The sequence below is a fragment of the Lissotriton vulgaris genome, unplaced genomic scaffold (genome assembly GCF_964263255.1).
Source record: "Lissotriton vulgaris unplaced genomic scaffold, aLisVul1.2 SCAFFOLD_811, whole genome shotgun sequence".
Taxonomy (NCBI): Eukaryota; Metazoa; Chordata; class Amphibia; order Caudata; family Salamandridae; genus Lissotriton; species Lissotriton vulgaris.
In genome coordinates, this window is record NW_028252708.1 from 499,864 (window position 1) to 519,731 (window position 19,868).

At 48.7% G+C, this 19,868-nt stretch overlaps 1 protein-coding gene across 3 annotated transcripts in view; it reads left to right on the forward strand.

Annotated features, from left to right (window-relative positions):
- Positions 1 to 11,702: 11,702 nt before the first annotated feature.
- Positions 11,703 to 19,868, forward strand: part of LOC147662071 (heme-binding protein 1-like) — a 66,734-nt gene continuing 58,568 nt past the window's right edge. Inside the window, exons 1-2 of one of the 3 annotated variants that reach the window (XM_086951133.1) lie at positions 11,703 to 11,906; positions 15,292 to 15,446. In XM_086951133.1, the coding sequence (XP_086807259.1) occupies positions 15,293 to 15,446 (154 nt within the window). In that variant the 5' untranslated portion in view covers positions 11,703 to 11,906; position 15,292. Of the gene's footprint in view, positions 11,907 to 11,964; positions 12,034 to 15,291; positions 15,447 to 19,868 lie in introns of those variants that run through there. The other 2 variants (XM_086951132.1, XM_086951134.1) reach the window with 2 other exon arrangements.

Consider the following 19,868-nt stretch of genomic DNA (forward strand, 5'->3'; position numbering starts at 1 on the left):
GGCTTGTTCGGGGAGAGCGGGCACCAGACCAATGGTGAGGGAGGTCCCGGGGTCGTGCCGGTGCTGGACACGCACCTGGGTAGTGGGGTACTGTTTGGTGTCCCCATGGACACACTGAATGGCAACCATCCCCGTAGGACTGACTGGATGTGCCAGATCTTGAGGTCTCAGGACGCTCTGACGGCAGCCGCTATCGGCAAGGGCCATGACTCGTTGGCCATCGATAGAGACCGGATAGTGGAAGGCTGGTGGTGTGGTGCCCGGAGGGTTGCATAGATAGTTCCGGACAAGCCCGACCTCCATAGGTTCTTCCTTCTGCGGGCACATCCGGGCAATGTGACCGAAACCGCCACAGGCATAGCACTGGGGTCCTGGATTAGGGGGACGGAACACAACCGGGGAGGGAAACAGGGGGGTTGGTTCTGGTCTTCGTGGTAGAAGGGGCCGGAGAGGCCGTGATGGTCCGGCGTTCGGGGCTCGGTGCGGGTGTTCCTCCTTGCCCCGCTGGAGTTCCTGTGCCCGGCTGAAGGCCGAGGCTATCTCAATGGCGGTTTCTAGGGTGAGTCTGGAATGTTGTCTCACCCACCGCTGGGTGGCAGGATGTAAAGAGTTCAGGAACTGTTCCAAATAGATTTTCTCAAGTATCTCGTCTTTTGTAGAGTTTTCCGGCCGGAGCCATCGGTTTGCAAGATCCCTAATTCGGAATGAGAGGGCCCTGGGATTCCCTTGTGGTCTCTCTTTTGCCTGGCGTAGCTTTAATCTATACGTGTCATCGTCGATCCCAAGTCGTTCCAACACGCACCTTTTGATATCTGCATACGGGGTGGTGCCCTGTATGTTGGCCTGCTGGTATGCGGCTTGTAGATCGCCTGTGAGAAGGGGTCCCAGATATTGCCCCCAACGGTCCGCTGGCCAATTGGCTGCTTGGGCAAGACGTTCAAAGTTAGTAAAGAAGTAGTCCGGGTCTTCCCCCGGGACGTACTTCTGCAGTACCACAGAAGGGAGGGAGGCTAGCGGTCTCTGCTGACCCAGGGCCGTTGTTAGCTTCTCCATGGTCTCTCCGTGGGCGGTCCCTTGACCCTTCAGGACATCGTGAAGTTGGCCCCTGTCGTCTTCAGCTGTTTTTAGGAACTGCTCCATCAGTTTGGCAAACTGTTCCTGAGACTCCGCCATCTTCTTAACAACGGCCTCCATGCTTCCGGCGGATCCCACTTCTGACACCAAATGTGAGGGTGGGTGTGCAGCGGGCCGGAAAAGCAAGCGAGGAGGCCGTATGTAGTGTGCTATAGTAGGGGTTTATTGAAGAGTCACAAAGGTAGAATACAAGGAAAACAAGGAGGACGTCCGGGTACTGGATCCACTCCGGGCCTGCGTTGCTGGTTGCGGTCTTCGACGGTTCCAACGGAGACTCCGGCGACGTGGAGGATCCACGGAGGGCAGGGAGCAAAAGAGAAACAAAAGGGACCGTTAGTCCTATCCTAGTCGTAGGATCTCTGCTACACTCACCGTCACCCGGGTGTGTGGGGGAGGAACGGAAAAACGAGACAGTGAGGAAAGGAAGGGACCGGGAGGAAGGAATACGGGGCGGGAAGAAGAAAGGGTGTTCGGTCGGGACGTGAAGAAGGTGGCGGGGCACACAGTGCAGTGCTATACAATTATAATACAGTGCAGGGGACGTGATTCTAAAGAGAAGGGGAATTTATACAAGGACTATACAGGGGACTCCTAGTGAGTAGAATTAGTTATTGTTATTGTTATTGTTATTGTTAATTTTGATTTATAACGCGCCCAATCACCTGCAGGCCTCTAGGCGCTTGGAAATCGATGTCATTACAATAACTTGGTTCACTCCTGAGAGAGATACAGCTACAGGACTACACTGTGATCAAGGCTCTTCTAAACAGCAGGGTTTTCAGAGATTTCCTGAACCGCAGGAGATTCATCTCCCTGCGTAGCCCCTCAGGCAACTTGTTCCATAATTGGGGGGCCAGGACAGAGAAGGCTCTACCTCCCTTAGTCACTAATTTGTAGCGGGGGCAGACCAGTAACTGAGCGTCTGATGATCTGAGTGTTCTTGTCGGGTTGTACACTTCCAGGCGGGCTTTGATATAGGCCGGCGCATGGCCATATATCGCCTTATGCGCTATGCAGAGGCTCTTAAATTCAACCCTCTCCTTGACAGGGAGCCAGTGAAGGTTTTGGAGAAGAGGGGAGGCCTTTGTTCGTCTGGGCACTCTGAAGATTAGCCGTGCGGCGTCATTCATTACGACCTGGAGTCTGTTTGTCGAGATTTTTGGGAGGCCGAGGTACAAGGCATTCCCATAATCGATCCGGGAGATGACAGTTGCTGCTACAATTGAACGCATCATCGAATGAGAAAGGAGAGGGGCTATCTTTCTCAATTGTCTGATGATGTTCGTGCAAGATCCAACAACAGCGGAAACTTGACTGCACATTGACAGGTCACAATCTAATTTAATCCCCAGACTCTTTACGTTGGCACTAGGCTTTGGGGCTGATCCAAGCTCAGCAGGCCAATACAGATCACTCCACGGTGAGGTGGTAGATGGAATTACCAAAACCTCGGTCTTATCCGGGTTGATCTTTAGTAGGTTTTTCGTCATCCAGCCTACGGTGTACCTCAGGATGTTTTGAGCTTGGGTTTGTGCTGTCCCTGTGTTATCGATACTCAGCACTAGCTGGGTATCGTCAGCATAGTTGTAGACTCTGCAGCCCAACTCAGCCAGAGATGCAATCAGAGGCTGCAGGTAAAGATTGAACAGAAGTGGGGACAGTGCGGAGCCCTGTGGGACACCGCACTCTAAGAGACCCACTTCAGATGTTGACTCCCCAAGTTGTATCCTCTGAGTCCTTCCCAAAAGGAAGGATCGCAGCCACTTGAGGGCCAAGCCTTTGATCCCAAAGGCCTCCAGCCTTCCCAGGAGCAGGTCATGGCTGACGGTATCGAACGCCGCTGACAGATCTAGTAAGATCAGGGCGCTCGGCCTAGTGAGGTTAAGGGCACTCACGCGGTCCGCTGTAACTCTCCCGTTGAGTTACGGCCGCTCTACAGCCACCTCCTGTGGACTCCACCACTCTTCGGTCCACACGTCTGCTTCAGCCGACTGCTCTCCGTCTCCTGCCTCTTCTCCTTCGCGTCCACCAGTCCGAGGTTCCTGCCACAAATCTCCGACAACTTGCATTTCCGGGTTCTCACTTTTATCCGGTGCTGTCGCTGCCAGAGGGGCGGAGCTTCCGGAGTTCGCGATATTTGAGGCTGTCTGACCCGATGTTCTGGTTGGTCCCTGTGGGGAAAAGAAGGGTGTGACTCTCTGGCGTTTTGCTGGCGTCTCAGGTCGAGTCCTTATGGTGGCATTATGAGGCCGGGGATACAGTCCCGGGGGTGGCGAAGGAGGTAAGTTCGGGGAAGGGCGGTGTTCCGGTCGGGGTTGTCGGGATGCCGTCTCACAGTGGTTTTATCTGCATTTATCACCAAGCCACGAGCTTCACAAAAACATTCAAACCTCGTTAGAGCCCGCTGAAGGCCACTTTGTTTTTGAGATGACAAGAGTGTCATCTGCAAACATGAGTATAGGTGTTTTTATGCCTGCAAGTGATGGTGCATCTGTCAGGAATGTAGAAAAATAATTAACAAACCTGTTAATAAATAATTAAAATAGTGTTGGGCCATAATACACCCTTGGCGGACCCTCTTGGATACTGGAAATCGATTAGTGATGTTACCCTGGGTACTCCATCGAACTTGTGCAAATGTTCCTATGTTGAGAGTCACCACAACAGATAATCGTTCCGAAGGCATCCCTAAGTCCTTGAGGAGCCACCAAAGTTTGTAGCGTGGCACCAGGTCAAAAATGGATTTAAGGCCCACAAAAGCGGCGTAGATAGTGCCGCCCGCCAGTACTACCACACACCAATAAATTAATACCAAACGAAAGAGCTGGTCTAGTGTACTCACATGGGTGCGGAATCCTGCCTGCAGTGGGGTCTATATGTCTTTATCAATGATCCAGTCTTGGATTATGTTTAGTACCATCCTTGCTATTATTTTTTGCATTGCATCCATTAGGCTGATTGATCTGTAGCTGCCATGGCATTAACGATCACCTTTTTTATAGATTGGCAGAATCTCAGCACCCCTCCAGGAGTTGGGGACGAATGCCCCTCTGGTTATTGCGTTTGCTAGCAGGAGTATATATTCTTGCCTAATAACCCTATCGTTTTGGAACAGATCTGCAGGGACACCGTCGGGCCCGGGGGCTCTTCCACTGGTAACTGAACCCAACACTAGCACTGTAAATTCCTTCAGCTCTGCCATTTCTGCAGGGCACCTGCCCATTAACAACACCACAGTTGGGGATCACCCTTGGGTGTGTAAATTATTGAAGGGTATCAGAATGTCTCTGCCCCAGAGCCAAGATACTCAGGCTTGTGCGGTGTGAACCAGGTGTTGATGGGTTAGCCAGAAAACCAAGATCTATCTAGGAAATACATTTCTGCGAAGCTGGCCATGCTTTTCTGGCTCATCTCTTGCAAAAGGAGACCAGATGTCAGAGCCCTAGACATCACAGTGCGAGTATTTACCCCAGATCGGGTGACTTTCATTGTCTCTAGGAGGACCAATTTGATGAAAACCTGGTCAGTAAATTATCCAGCCCTGCCAAGTACCACGCATCAGGCGCTAGACTGGCGCATTTTATTACGGTGGTCCACATCGCCGCCTTAAAATGCATTTTCAAGCATTTCCAGCTTTTGTTGTCCACCTGCTGTGAGCCGGGTGAACAATTTGACTCTGTATCTTACATTATGTAACACCATATTGTAATATACAGAATAGAATAGTTCAGTTAACGTGCCGCTCGCGAAGGGCAGGGGCTGGTGCCATACTTGCAGACATACATGTGGCACTATCTGTCAACTCTGCAGGTGGCATCGTTTGGCAGCACCCGTTGGGACTTCACAGACACAAGGCACTGCTGGTATTGAGGTTATTTAATTAGATGCATCTTAAATTGCAAAGCTGTTGTGTTATTATAATGATTTTTTTTATAGCTGGTAGAACTGAAAATTGAAAGTGCTATATGGTGTGCCAAGGCGCTGTGTTGAATTAAATGCACATTTTATTCTCAGATACTGGGTTGATCGATGACTAGTGGCTAACGAACGCCCTTAATCCATTGACTTTGTTCTACATTCGTCCTTCGGTTGGAGCAAACATTTTCTGTGTTGAAACGCCTGTATCCTGACTGCACCAGTTTTTTTCAGCTCCTGCCTCCGGTAAAGCTTTATATTTTCTATTCTAAGCTTTTTCCTCGGGCAAGTGTCCCCCTTTTCCGGTCTGATAGCCTTAGGAAGATTCCCTATAGTCGCCTCTAGAGGCATATCTAAATATCCATTTATTCATGATACATTTACTTTGATTGTTTACGCGGCTCGAGCTGTAGAAGGTAAGTGTGGATGGCAGCATGTTGTCAATGGAACACGATGACAATCAATTAGGAGCCAATACGTTATTAATGACTACAATTAGTGTTCACCTGTTTGCAAGTATTTTAGTTTTACGAACATCTGCTGCTGTCTTGCTTTCCTCCAGAAATTTTCATACAACAATAAAAATGTCACAATAACTGAGAGATCGGAATTTTGTCTAGTGGAACTGCTGACTGATTATAAAGTAGAACAGAAAGTTAATATGCCTGCTGCAAAGTACGTGTTGAATGCAGATCATATAATTTAAACAGGCCAATGCTTTGTTCGAGACATCCTTGTTTTTTTTGCTTGCAGTGAGTGTATAATTTAAAATCCCAGTGAGTTAATAACTATCGTAGAAGAGCTGCAAGGTATAGATTAGAGTGCTATGATTTTATCTCCCCCAGTCTTTATTAGAATGTTGCAAAAAGGGTTCATTTTGGCCCAAAAAAATAAGTTCTTATTATTAAAGAGAAAACATGACAACCCACAAGAACGCCACCCGCAAACACCACCAGCTGATCCGCACCACCAAAAGGACCACATTCAAAGAACGACTGGACAACAACTCCCACAACAGCAAGGAACTCTTCAGCATCGTTAAAGAGCTCTCCAGCCCCTCGCCTGCAACAACGACATCTCACCCTCGCAAGACCTCTGCAACTCACTCGCCTCGTTCTTTCACCGCAAGATCGCCGAAATACACAACAGCTTTGGCACACAGACCACGCACCCAACCACTGATCCAGCACCCCCCACCACCACCCTCTGCACCTGGACCTCGGTCAGCACCGAAGATACCACCCACACGATGAACACCATCCACTCTGGCTCCCCTACCTACCCCAGCCCACACCACATCTTCAAGAAAGCCGCCTCCATCATCGCACCCCATCTCCGAGACATCATTAACAGCTCCTTCGCATCGGCCACCTTCCCGGAGAGCTGGAAACACGCCGAGCTCTGCGCCCTCCTGAAAAAACCCACTGCGGACCCCACGGATCTCAAGAACTACCGCCCCATCTTGCTCCTCCGCCAAAGTCACCAAGAAGACCGTCAACAAGCAACTCTCAGCCTTCCTCGAGACAAACAGATCCCTCGACCCCTCGCAGTCCGGTATCCGAGCAAACCACAGCACCGAGACCGCTCTTATCGCAGCCACCGACGACGTCAGGTCCCTGCTCGACAACGGGGAAACAGCCACCCTCATCCTCCTGGACCTCCGAGCAGCCTTCGACACCGTATGCCACCGCACCCTGATACAGCGCCTCAGCAACATCGGAATCCAAGGAAAGGCCTTGGAGTGGATCATCTTGTTCCTCGCCGGTAGAACCCAGAGAGTCCGTTCCGGTCAGCGGCCACCAAAGTCATCTGCGGTGTCCCGCAAGGATCCTCGCTCAGCCCTACCCTCTTCAACGTCTACATGACCCCCCCTCACAGCCATCGCATGCCAACACAATCTAAACATCATCTCCTACGCAGACGACACCCAGCTGACCCTGTCCCTTACCAAAGACCCCGCCACCGCCAGAGCCAGCCTCCAGGAAGGAATGAAAGACGTCGCGGAATGGATGAAGCTCAGCCGGCTGAAACTGAACTCAGAATAGACAGAAGTCCTCATCCTGGGAACATCCCCCTCTGCCTGGGATGACTCCTGGTGGCCCCCTGCCCTGGGCACCGCCCCCAAGACAACGGACCATGTACGCAACCGGGCTTCGTCCTGGACTCCTCCCTCACGATGACCAAGCAAGTCAACGCCGTCTCGTCACCCTGCTTCAACACCCTGCGCATGCTCCGAAAGATTTTCCGGTGGATCCCCACCGACACCAGGAAGACGGTTACCCAGGCCCTCGTCACCAGCCAACTGGACTAAGGAAACACCCTCTACGCTGGAACCACAGCCAAACTACAGAAAAGACTCCAGCGCATACAGAACGCCTCTGCACGACTCATCCTGGACACCCCCCGCCACAGCCACATCACTCCCCAGCTGAGAGACCTGCACTGGCTCCCCATCAGCAAGAGGATCACGTTCAGACTCCTCACCCACGCACACAAGGCTCTCCACGACACTGGGCCCAAATACCTCAACAACCGCCTCACATTCTACACGCCAACCCGCCAGCTCCGATCCGCCTGTCTCGCACTCGCCACCGTCCCACGCATTCGCAGAACCACCACCGGAGGAAGATCCTTCTCCTACCTGGCGGCCAAGACATGGAACTCCCTCCCCACCCACCTACGACTGACCCAGGACCATCCCTCCTTCAGGAAACAGCTCAAGACCTGGCTCTTCGAGCAGTAGTGGATTTCGCCTCCCCCCAGTGCCTTGAGACCCTAATGGGTGAGTAGCGCGCGTTACAAATTCCCTGATTGATTGATTGAGAATCCCCTAACCATGGTGTAGCGTTTTAAATTCTGAGTTTGGGGCTTCTCCAGACCAAGCCCTCTTAAAATATACTGTCTATCAGTAGGGATGACATGTGACTCTTACCCTTTGTAGTCCCGTCTTATGTAACATTCCTATACACTGATTTACACATTTTGATTGAATCTGTATATTGTGTGTGTGATGTAGAGTGCTCTGACACCGTACACTGGTATGAGTGGTGCTATAAACGTAATTAAATGCATCTCAGCGAGAGAGTGATTATGGATACTTGAGGGGCACTTTTAAAGGGTGTTGGCTAGGGAATTGTAATTGTAATTGTAAAGGTTCTTCTATAGCGCATGGCTACTCGGAAGCATCCCAGCGCTTGATGTTAACCAAAGGAAGGTAGATATCAGATACCTGAAGTACAGAATCCATAGCGAAGGTGGTTGTTGGGGGGATGTCAGCAGACAAACAAACAAGCCGGCCCTAGATATAACAAAATACAAACAGCTGACAACAAGCAGAGTGCTCTTCTGCAATGGCCAAAGTCAGACAACTAAATTGAATTACCTCTTGTCTTGTTGACTCCATTGTTGATTAAGCGTTTGTCCAGTATTTACAGGCTTGAGTAGCAATGAGCGCCCTTGCAGGCTGTAACCTATGTGCGCCTCAGCCTCACTCGCCTGTGCCTTGTCCAATGTGTAATGTCCTTGGCCACTGACCGATCGGGTTACAAGTGCACTAGATTAGTGCCCTTCCATTTCTAGTGCTTGCAGATATGTTTTAATACCTTCCTAAGAGTTTCTCAGTGCTCAAGTGGGTGTCATTTCTGATAATTGAATGTTTCCCTCGTCTTCATTGCTTGATTTTGTTCGCGAAGAAGTATCACTCATAGTCGTTGAATGTCACTCATAAATATAATTACACTGAAATTATGAAAATGTCACACATAGCAATCTGACACCTTGGAAGCTATGACTATCCTGCTATCGAAGGAGCTCCTAAGCTTTGTGTCGTGAGATGTCACTATAGCTAGGAAAATTCTATTTACAATTGAGGCTCCCAGTTTTCCATTTTGACTGATTTGTACTGATAAATACAGACAGAAAACAATGTGTTTCCTGTCTGTATTTACTTTTAAAAGCGGAAAAATACTGAAATCGTTGCTTTTTGTGAAAGACTCTCCATGCTGTCTTTTGTGAATGCCAGGTAAAAACTGAGCAGATAGACAGCTAGAGAATTACAAAACAGGATCCGATTTCCCTAAATACAGGCATAAGTAACATATATTTGTAGTATAAAGCTAATATGAACCTATGGTTGTAGTGTTATGTTATATGTGGCTGTTTAATTTTCTTAAAAGCCACAGGCTTCCATGTATTAGTGTATTAAAGTTAAATAGATGTGGAAATGTACCATTTAACGACTCCATTTATTCTAAAAACACAAAATTAATATGGATAAATACCAATAAGAGGGATACAAAAATAAATATGGATAAATACAGACGGAAATATTACAAAAAAAACAGAACGCCTCTGCACGACATAAAACCAGGAGCCCTGTTTACAATGCAGCAAAAGTTTGTTTATACAATTTGCGGCCGCGAAGCAGATATTGGTCTTAAGGTTTTAACCCCAGCCAGACCCTCCAGCTTAACGGGATTTCGCGATTTGCAAAAAAATCGCGAAATCGGCCGATCTGTGGAAGTGCCGCGATATTTGGGCAAAAGCCCGCAAAATTTGCCATTTCCGCCTTAGATTTCGCGGCGAGAAGGAGCGAAGAGGTCGAGGGGGGTCTGACTAGGTCGCAAAGATGCATCACATGATTGCGTGGTGCACCACGGCAGGCTCTCAGGCAGGCATGAGGTACGGTAGCGATTTAACTGTGAGCAAGGGTTTTAACTGCACCCTCTTCTGCAGCCAGATATTAGGGGGCCTGATGGAGGATTCTTAATAATGCTGCGGGTGATAATGAACGCGGCTGCTCGTCTCGCCTGCTGGGAGCAGACAAAGGCTTTGTTGGCCCAACAGGCGAGCTTCCGGCTCCGAGCAGCGCGTCCACGTCCAGGTTGTAATGGAAGCGCCTAAATAAACCCAGGATGGCTTCGAACGGCAGAACAGCTGCTTTTGTTTTTTTTTTTCCATTTCAGAAGCGAGGCAATCAAAGGAGTGATATTGGGAGCTCATTTGTAAGGGGTGGCAAACGAGGCTGGAAACATTAAGCATTGGCAAGCAGTTTGTAGCACCCGGGGGAGGGATAGGCAGTAGTTGTCATATGGAAAGGGAGGGGGTGGGGGTGGTTACGAGATACAAAACAGGGAGAGGTGAGGAGAGAGAATGGAGGGAGAGACACAGGAAAGAGAAACAAGAAGAGGGGGTGAGTTACAGAGTGGGGTGGGGAGGGGAGAGGGGAAGAGAAGGAAGTGAGGATAAAGAGAGAGGGTATGAGATACAAAATGGGAGAGGGCGAAGTGAGGGGAAAGAGTGGAGGGAGAGAGGAAAGGGAAACAGGGAGAGGGGGTGAGAATGTGAGAAGGGAGGGAGAGGATGGGTGAGGGGAACAAGGGGAATTGAGGAGAAAGAGAGAGAGAGGGTAAGAGATACAGAGCTAGGGGGTAGTGAGGAAAAGGAGAGTGGAGGGAGAGAAAGAGGAAACGGAATCAGAGAGAGGGAGAGAGAGAAAGGAAACAGAAGGAGATGGGGTGCGACATATGGAGGACGGGGTGAGGAGAAAGAAGGGAAGAGAGAGGAAAGAGAATCAGAGAGCGAGAGAGTGATGTGAGAAAGAGAGGGAGGGATAGAGGTGAATGAGGGAGAGAGAGGGAAAGAAAGGGCAGTGAGAAAGATCAGTGAGAGTGAGAAGGAGAGAGGTCAGTGAGGGACAGGGTAAGGAGAGAGAGAAAAAAGGAGTGGGAGAGAAAGCGAGAGATAATTGGGAAAGAGAGGTGGGAGAGCAGCGAGAGAGAAGCAGGAGATAAGCACAACCGAGGTGAAGGCAAGGCAGGGGAAGGAAAGAGGATAAGGAGGAGAGAGGAGTTGGAAAATGGGGAGAGCGAAGAAGCAAAGAGAAGGTGTGGGTGATAGGAAGGGGACATGAAGGAAAGAGAGGCGGGCGAGAGAGGGGGAGAGTGTGGAGGGAGGGGAGAAAGGGGGTGATAAGAAAGAGATAGAGAAAAGCGAAAGAGGGAGACAGACAGAAATGTGGGAGAGAGAATGGAGAGAGAGGACAGGGAGAAAGAGAGGAAGAGAGCGGTCGAAGATGAGGGAGTGAGGATACGGAAGGGGAAGAGAGAAGAGGGCACGAGAGCGGGTAGAAAGGAGAGAGATGGTAGAAGATGTGTGTGGGGGTGTGGGGGTGTGTGCGTGTGCTTCATGTTGTTAAATAACTAAAAAAAGTAAGATATTTGTGTTTGTTGTAGGAAAATGGCCACATAAAATGCCGCAAAATTGCCGCTAAATTTCCATTTTTGTGCCGCTAAATTTGCTAATTCATGCCGTTATATCCTGGGGGGTCTGCCCAGCATCATTGCCTGAGGTCGGTAAGTTGCCCTTCGTCTATTTCTAGGGCCGCGCGTTGTGACCGTGCGAACCGCGCCGCCATCTTGAAGTGGCCTCGAGTGACCGAGGCCTGTGGAGACGGGCGGTGCCCAAGAGTGCCCTGAGCTGGACTCTGAGTGCTCGCAGTCCAGACCACGTCTGGCAAGGAATCCAGTTGTATGGTACATGTTCTGTCACATGATACACGTGCGCAGAGTACCGTATAAGTTTCAATGTTCTGTTATGCACGGCCAGATGGCTCGGCAGTCTGCCTTCTGCTTCTATCACGCACTTCCGCCTGCAGTAAGATGGCCGCTGGCAGCAGCGCTTGTCCGTCCTCTCTGTCCACTAACGACGCAGCTGATAATTAACGACTTCCGGGTGTGAAGTAAACACCGCGCGGAGCCGCTCGTGAGGCCCACACAACCGGCCGGACCGTTCAGCAGCGTGACCTTTGACCCGCCGAGGCCGTCCAGGTGCGTGACCTTTGACCCCTCCACCCTCTGGTGCCTCCCTTGCGGTGGTGCGCCCAGAGCTGACCGAGGGCCCCGGTAATGGCAGTCACCGGCCGGCAGGGGGCGATGTGGAAAAACAAGCATTGGCAAAGGCAAGAGGTCTGGGAGGCACCTAGAGGTGGGCCAGCCAGCAAAGGAACAGGGAGAGCCCAGGACATGTTTGTTATGTTCCAGCAAAGCACATTAAAATAGGATAAAGACTCTTCAAAGTTCATCAAAGTGTATTTCTTTAACATGTGGAAGCTTTGACCTTGATATGTCCAAATGACTGACTAACCTATCCACCACTTACAATGTACTTGCATGTTTCACTCTACTAATTCAACACTAATCCTCCTTGGGTCCCAAAGCAGCGAGCTACTCGCCGAAAAAGCGCTTCGACGCCTCGTCAGGGGTAGTAAGCACTGTATAAATGCAATTACAATACAATATGTCCAATTCTAGCACTGCTCGGAGAAGTACTTTACTAAAAGTGACAGTTTTTAAACATGAACCTCTGATGAACTGAGACTGCACTGCAGTCATGTAAATCCCAGATTATTATAAAGCATCATTGGAGTCTATTCAATCAAACACGATGGGTTTTGGAACAATTGATGTTCTGAACTCACATATTTGAAAGTGATTTCAAACACGATAAGGAAGCAAAGGGAGTTTTGGTGCAGATAAACTATTTGCCTAAGATCACACAATTTAAGCGTGAAGGTGCGGTTTATCCAGGTTTTCTGATTTCACTTCATACAAGCCAGTCAATAATGGTACCTATTTATCTATAGTTCTGTTAAAGGCTTGATTTTATCTCCTTGTGATTTTTTTCTGAGATTTTATAGAGTGCAAACTGCACCCGAAGGCACTGGAGCGCTATACATGAGCAGCAGTTAAATTACAGTCACGTTCATGGTTTATGGGCTTGGGTAGATTCAATGATTTTCCCAGAATCACGGTATGTTGAACTTCTAGGGTTGTGGGAGGATAGCAGGCAAAAGGTACAGCAAAGCTAGCTTCTTTATAGGCTTCAGGGTCTAACAGGACCTCGAGCTACGCCAGAGCGGAGCTCCAGGCTCAAGCCTGGTTTGAGCATTCAGTGTCTCGCCCACCTCTAGCTACGTCAACCCCTTCACCGTGGCACGAATTTTGCCACAGCGCGGGAGGAGGGGGGATGAGCTCGTCACTTCCGTGCTCGTAACAGAACCACACCATCATGAGTCACAGGCAGCCTGTCATCATGACGGCGTGCCTCCTTCACGGCACCGCCCGCTCATTAATTCGCCCGCACAGGCGGGGAATTAATGCCTCATGGGCATAGCAGCCGCAGCATGACAGAACCACACCGTCATGAGCACACGCTGCCCGTGGCTCATGACGACGTGGTTCCGTCATGCGCACGCAAGGGGTTAAAGCTATGGTTTTGCAACTATCCTTTAGCCATGTTGTAGAGCAATGTGGCTGATGGTCAGCATGGTTAAACGTTATTAAAAGAAAGCGATATAATGCGATAACAGGAAGCTACCTGAACGTGCAGCATTACACCGCTTCTTTTTCTTGTGCCACGTGGAGGTGGGAAAGAGGCAACAAATACAGCAGGAAGGTAGTGGGGATAGCAGGAAGAATCAACATAAACAGGGGCTGGGGCCGGACTACAGAAGTAACATTGGCAAGAGTTAAGTAGAGGATGGGACAACTGCACTAGCCAGAAAGATATATAGTCCGTCAATCACAGGGCTAGCCGTTGAAGGACCCTAATCAAGATAAAGCTATCTGTGCTTGGTCCATGTTTCAGAGGACAGAAGAGTAAGTGAAGCTGGCACGCACTACCCAATGAAGAGGCAGTAAGACAATGAAGCTCATGTATGGTAAGCAATCGGTGGGCTCCAAGCCCCTTATAGTAAATTAAATCGCTTGCAAGCGAGAACACTTACGCCAGCAGCGCATGCATTTTCACATTTGACACCTAAAAACGACGCGTCCCAGAATGTACCTTTCCATCGTCTGAACAAAACAGAACTGTTGGTGTTACACATGATATGGGACCTTTGGCAACTGTGTAGAGGTAGTTTTCATCTCTCTCACTCTCTCAGTCTTCAACTAGTTGTTTATTTGAACTCAGTGAAGATTAAACATTTTGTGAAGGCATGTCATTCTACTCAGGCCCGTGGAAACCATTTTGTTCAGAGAGTGAACATGGGTTCAAGGAAAGTATCACAATCAAAGAGATGGCAAGTTGAGTTTTGAATTAATAACAAGTGATTATTATTGAACGCTTTTACTGTGTTTAAGCTCTTTAAATACCTGGTGTTACTACGGGTCGAGTTACTCTTGTGCCATTTACTAACTCAGTGTGAGGTTACATTTATTTCTAATTTGCTGGGTTTTGAAATCATGATCCACCTCATTACTAGCTGGACATTTGTTGAATAACTGAAGAGATAATTCTGCATGCCGCTGGCCAATAGCTTTCTTTTAGTCCACCTATGGAGGTCCCAACAAGCTACTTACTACGGCTGCTTCTTGACATCTCCACCATTTCTCTTTAACCTATGTCTGCCCAGTAACATAATTTTTAAACAAAATATCTTAAAATCAACAATCCAGTGCAGTAACCTGCTGAGTGGACTATGAAAGTAAGAAATACCTTAAAGGGACCTGCAGAGCTGCTCAAAGCTACCAGCTGACTGAAAACCACAAACTAAGTGCCTGCCTCCCACACTTCATTCATCACACTGCTAAGCGCTACATCCCAGAACAAGACCTCAGTGATCATCATGCATGATATGGAAACACTTCCCACACAGGACCAAAAAAAGGGCCTGTTGCCCATGTAGGCAAGCACTTCTGTGCCCCAGATATGGGTAGTAAGGATATATAAATGTTGCAATACAATGCAATGTCACTGAGCCATCTAGCGGAATGGCTCAATAGGGGAACATCTGCAGTGTATGATTCTGGTACCCTGAGCACATCTAATATCTGAGGCCAACTCTCAAGGGCCTGCACCAACGCAAGGGCAGATAAAGCAATCCTTGTAATAAGTATTGCTGGAAATACAGAAACCATGTACTACTACAAGCTCACTGAAATGCCATGGTGCTTCTCTGTAAGCTTGGTCTTTTCTTGTTATTGAAGGTTTGCATGGGGACACAGTTCCCACCCAGGCAGCACAAGTACCAAATGCAAGAATTCGAATGCATCTGTGACATTTAGCTCATTTGAGGCTCTTGCAAGAAAATCCATTTCTGCAGCCTTCTGTGCTTGGCAGGGGGAGAATAATGTGTGTGGGTGGTTAGGGTTATGCAATACACATTCCATCTCTCTGGTGAGTTGTTTCTGCTTCACAAGGTCTCAAGCATTTACTTGTTTGCCTACCTCTGTGACACAGGATGTCCCTTATCACTCTGGAGGACCTGAACCAGTTAGACGACGAGCTGATGGAAGATGTTGGGCCCCAGGAACAGCAGCAGGATAATTTAACACAGAGCCAGTTCTCTCACTGGGAGGCTGTGGCAACTGCTCATCGCGTCAGCCTTCCTCCTGGTGAGTTTCTTTGTAAAGAAATCAATAAATGCCTCCCACCCTGTGGGCTCTTTTGTTACTGTTTCTTAGCCTTTTGCTGTCTTCTTCCCATATTCTTTGAGTTTCTTCCGACCTATGTCATGCTCTGTCTTGTTAACTCTTCTTTTTTCTCTGTCTGTGATTTCCTGCCTGTCTTTTCCCATTGTTCCCTGACCATTGAGCATCCTTCCTTCTTTTTTTTCTTCACTAGCTCTTGCACACTCTTTCTTTCTTTGGATTCCCTCAGTCACCATACACAAAAGACTTTTCTCGAGGTCAAAGCCACGTCCATCCCTCTGATATTACATGGATCTATAGGATACTATTTTTGCATGATGTCCTAAATGTCACTTAGGAACCTTTGACTGTTTTTGCAGTGCAAAACTATGAATGCCTTTTTATGGCACTCATGCCGAAATAAAGTATTTGATTGGTATGCCTTGCCATTATGTGTAACCCTCAGCTTCACAGGACTAGAGAGAGAGACCCCAGTGCTCATCTCGACCAACACGTTACCAAGCACCTCCAGCTTGATCTGCAAACTTTGGTGCTCGCTTACAGCCTGAAAGGAGACTTCTTGCATTGTGTGTGTGCACCAAAGTTCAGGAAAAACCAGTATACTCTTGCTGTCAATTTAGAGATCACTTAACTATCACCACCTTTTTTAGTAAAGGATAAGAGGAACATCTCTTTTGAAGGCCAATGCTTAGACAATTTGTGATTCATTCTGGATATTCGCATAAAAGGGCTGCAATGTGTTTAATCAACTTAAAAAAGTATTTAAAGAAAACGAAATCATTTGACAGTTCTTGTGTCTTTGCCTATGCTGCGTTGGAAGAAACCCGCTCGAGGTAAGGGCTGTACAACTCATGGCAAGTATTGGTAATCTTCAAGAGCACTCATTGAAGAATTTGGAAGCCTGGGTCTCACAAAGCGAGTAAAGGGACACTCCCTCATTTCCGGACACCTCCTAGACCCTCATTTCACCAAAAACTGCAACATTTGCTTTGACAAGTCCACACCAGTCCCCTGGACTGACCACACTCTTGTCAAGATCAGTATCTCCGTCCCTGTTCAACATACACTTACTGCTACCAGACGAGCAAGCCGAAACTGGAACAGCATCACGGACAAGGACTGGAATGCCACTCTCAACACCCACTGACCACAATACAGCAACAGCCTCCCCAAAGCAATCAAGAATTTAAAAAAATTGGATCACCTCCTCCCCGACTCCTTTGCCCATTCAAACACAGCAATGCAACATGATCCATACCCAAGGCATGTTGGTGCATGGAGAAACTCCGATCAATAAAATGGCACCAAAAACAAAAGAGGACTGATCCAGGACAGTGCAGATAGAAGCACATTCAATTCTGCCCCAAGACGCTACAACCAAATGAGCCAGACCACCAAACGCACCCCTCTGGTGGACCACATTGATGCCAGCACCAACAGCAGAAAAGATATCTTCGCCATTGTGAAAGATTTCATCTCACCATCGGTTGCCTCCAACTTGGTTAACTCCACGCAGGACCTCTGCAACAATCTCTCAATTCTTCAGCAACAAAATCACCGCCATTTACAGCAACTCATGCCCACAACCCGACCAAACAGACCTCTCCAAACCCCTCCCAATGTTACCTAATGAACCAGTGCTAACCACATGGCCCATAATCACCCCAGAAGAAACCCCCACCGCTATGAACTCCCTCCACTCAGGGGCCCCATCAGACCCCTGCCCCCACCAAACCTATGCTAGAGGAGTGCAATCCATCAGCGTCATGCTCACACCCATTCTGAATACTTCCACTGCTTTCGCGACCTTCGCAGAAGCCTGTAAACACGCAACTGTCTACCGATTGCTGATGAAACTCTTTGTCGATCCTTCAATACATGCCAACTACATACTGATTTCCCAGCTAGTATTCTTATCAATCAATCAATCAATCAATCAATCAGGTAGTTTTAAGCGTGCTACTCACCTGTGAGGGTCTCAAGGAGCTAGGGGAGGTGCAGGGCAACTTCTGTCAGTTGAAGAGCCATGTCTTGAGGGTCTTCCTGAAGATGTGCAGGGTGGGGGCGTGTCTGATGTTGATCAGGAGCTCGTTCCATGTATTGTCTGTGATGTAGGAGAAGGTTCCTCCACCCGTTCTTGCTCTGCGGATGCGCGCGGCTTCGGCGAGGTTGGTGGATTGGAAGTTCCTCTTGGGTACGTGGAATGAGATTCTATTGTTGAGATATTGGGGTACGTGTTGTTTAGGCATTTGTAGGCGTGGGTATCTTGAAAGTTACTCTCTTCTCGACGGGAAGCCAGTGGAGGTTACGCAGGTGTTGGGAGATGTGTGCGTGTCGAGGGATGCTGAGGACAAGTCTGGCTGCGGTGTTCTGTATGGTCTGGAGTTTGCGGAGCAGAGACTTGTTGATCCCGGCGTGGAGGGTGTTTCCGTAGTCCAGTCTGCTGGTTATCAGTTCTTGGGTGACAGTCTTTTTGGATTCCGGGGGAAGCCATTTGAAGGATGCAGAGGGTGTTGAAGCAGGTGTAGGCGACGGCGATACCCTGTTGGATCATGGAGAGGGAGGAGTTGAGTATGATGCCGAGGTTTCGGGCGTTGTCCGAGGGGGTGGGAGGACTGCTGAGGGTTGTAGTCCACCAGGTGTTCTTACAAGCAGAGGGGGAGGGTCCGAGGACGAGGACCTCTGTTTTCTCTGAGTTGAGCTTTAGGCAGCTGCTGCTCATCGAAGATGCCGCGTCCTTTATTCCATCCTGGAAGTTGAGTCTGGTAGTGTAGGGGTCCTTGGTGAGGGAGAGGATGAGCTGGGTGTCATCGGCAACGGATATTATGCAAAGTCTGTGCTGTCTGACGATGGCGGCGAGGGGGGCCATGTAGATGCTTGAAGAGCGATGATCCTTGGGGTACTCAGCAGTTGGTCTCTGTGGGTTCGGAGAGGAAGGGTGGGAGATTGATTCTTTGGGTTCTGCTGGTGAGGAAGGAGCGGAGCCAGTCGAGGGCGGTTCCCTGTATGCCGGCGTCGTGGAGTCTGGCGGTGAGTGTGCGGGGGAGACGGTGTTGAAGGCTACAGAGGGGTCGAGAAGGATCAGGGCTGAGGTGTGTCCTTGGTCAAGGAGGGTGCGGATGTCGTCTCTGGCGGTGAGTAGAGAGGTCTCAGTGCTGTGGTTGCTGCAGAATTCTGATTGGGAGGGGTCGAGGATGGAGTTTTCTTGAATGAATTTTTTTAGCCAAGGTCTTTGAAAAAATCATCAATGGACAACTCGCCAAATACCTCAACGACCACAAAGTCCTCAACAACACTCAGTCTAGTTTCAGAACCAATCACAGCGTGGAAACTGCCCTCATCGCTGCCAAAGATGAAATCCACATGACTTTGGACAGAGGAGACACAGCAATCCTCCTCCTCCTCCTGGACCTGTCCGCTGCATTTGATACAGTCTCCCACCCCATTCTCATCCAATGCCTACACAACATCAGAATCGAAGAGCATGCACTCCAATGGATCTGCTCCTTCCTGACTGGAACACAGTCAGACAGCCAGGCATTGTACATCCGTCGCCTGCGACCTCTTCTGTGGAGTACAGTAGTTCAAATTGATCGTGCACAGCCTGTGTTTTCACCTCGGTTTGACAGTAATGCCATGCTCCTGGGAATCACTCCCTGCTCGGGAGTTTTAATGATATGTTGCTTTGGTAGCAACCCCAAATCTTTGGGGTGTCTCCCTGGGCACAAGCGTTGATTGCTGATTAATCGGCTAAACTCAAATAAAAAAATATTTTCAACTCTCCATATGCATTGTTTATTCCTTTAATGTGTTTAATTCACACATATTGTGCTTGATAGTTTAGGGATAGAACTCCATATACCACAATGCATTGCCTTCACATCAAACGCATAGATCACATTCTCTCCTCCCTATGCATTTCGGCATGTGCCTTCATCAGGGGAGTATCCAAAAAGTGAATCAAGATAACATGCTCACACAATTGCGGGGTATTCCTCCTGAAATGTTGCCACCACCTTATTAATTGTGGTTAATGTTGTCAAAGATTTTTATCGTTCTATGTCTTGGTGCTCTGCCTGTTATGATTAAGTGAAAAAGATGATCTACACGTGTTTACTAACGCAAACCTCTTAATCGCGGTGCTCTAGATAAAATGCGCATGGGTCAAACTGATGGGTTTCGTGCTGTTAGTTCCCCCGGTATTGAAATGCATTTAGATTTAACACGCTTAGGCTTTTACGCTCGCGGGCACTTTACAGAAACTCAGCTCTGAAATGTTGACTCGATAAATCAGCACTTACCGGTGTCTCAAGCGTGAGACGTTTGTGTCCTTCTCAGATCACATATGCGCATGCCGAAGCTTGTTGTTGGTTTAGAACGTGTGCG